This window comes from Plasmodium cynomolgi (genome assembly GCF_000321355.1).
Source record: "Plasmodium cynomolgi strain B DNA, scaffold: 1339, whole genome shotgun sequence".
Lineage (NCBI taxonomy): Eukaryota > Apicomplexa > Aconoidasida > Haemosporida > Plasmodiidae > Plasmodium > Plasmodium cynomolgi.
In genome coordinates this window covers 1-1072 of record NW_004193237.1, presented here as the reverse complement: position 1 = coordinate 1072, position 1072 = coordinate 1, and the positions used below count along the sequence as shown (strand labels likewise).

The 1072-nt window shown below is 26.8% G+C and overlaps 1 protein-coding gene across 1 annotated transcript; it reads left to right on the top strand.

Annotated features, from left to right (window-relative positions):
• Positions 1-354: 354 nt before the first annotated feature.
• On the top strand, positions 355-545 carry PCYB_007520 (Pv-fam-d protein; the record flags this gene model as incomplete). The annotated part of the gene is made up of 1 exon (XM_004228173.1): positions 355-545. A coding segment is annotated over one exon (191 nt), but the record flags the coding sequence as incomplete, so codon positions are not given.
• Positions 546-1072: the final 527 nt, after the last annotated feature.

The window sequence follows — 1072 nt, the reverse complement described above, 5'->3', positions numbered from 1 at the left end:
AGTAAACAACAAAGGCATCTACTTCCTTAAATTCCTTACGTTTGCTATTTTAGCAATATCATGGAAATATTTTTAGAAAGGCATACATTTGTCTATTAAATTTAATTTTTTCTACATTTTTGGGCGGTTTCACAGGTTTATTTCATGATGGAAATTTTATTAATATTTAAATAATCCTATCTTTTCGCATATTTAAATATTTATCCTAATTATTAGATAAATACTAACTTGGGTGGATCACAGGATAAAATAGTTAAACCCAGTATAGTATTAAATTCCAGAACTAGCAGATTGCTAAGGGGAGATGTAGACATAGATTTGAAAGAAAAATACGACCTCTTATAGGATAAAATTATGAACATAGTAGATGAGGATGACTGCACTTTCGAAAAGAGATTAAAATCACTGATGCAAGATAATAAAATTAAAAAACAACTTAATACAAAAAGGTGCAATGAAAATTTTCATAATTGTGACAATTTTTATGATTCCTATGAAAATGTTCATAATAATGACAATTTTTATGATTCCTCTGAAAAATATTTGTAGTTATGACAAATCATTTGATAAAATTAAATATGATGATGAATATGGAAAACTTGATAACACTCACCATAGTATCTACAGCTAAGAACAAACATATAAAGCATTGAAGTGCAAATTACCTATAATGGATACGTATAGACCCCCCAAAAAATCTATATTCTCAAGTATATTTAAATTTCTGAAAAAAGCAGATGCAAAATATGAATGGTTCATATATAATATACTGAATGATGATATACCTCAAAATGTAAACGACTGTTTAGGTGGAATTATATCACCAGAATCAACAGAATTTGTTAAGGTATTTACATTTTTTTGCAGTTATATCAGATGCTTCATTAACATTTTTATTATTGATATTAAGTGGGTTTGCATCAGCCACTATAATATCCTCATATATTAGTTTATTATTTGTTCTTTTACCCATTTTATTAATGTACATTCTTTACAAATACAAGGAATGCAAACATTTGACTAAAACATATGGATCACGTAGATCTCCATGAAAATATTATCTATTATGAAC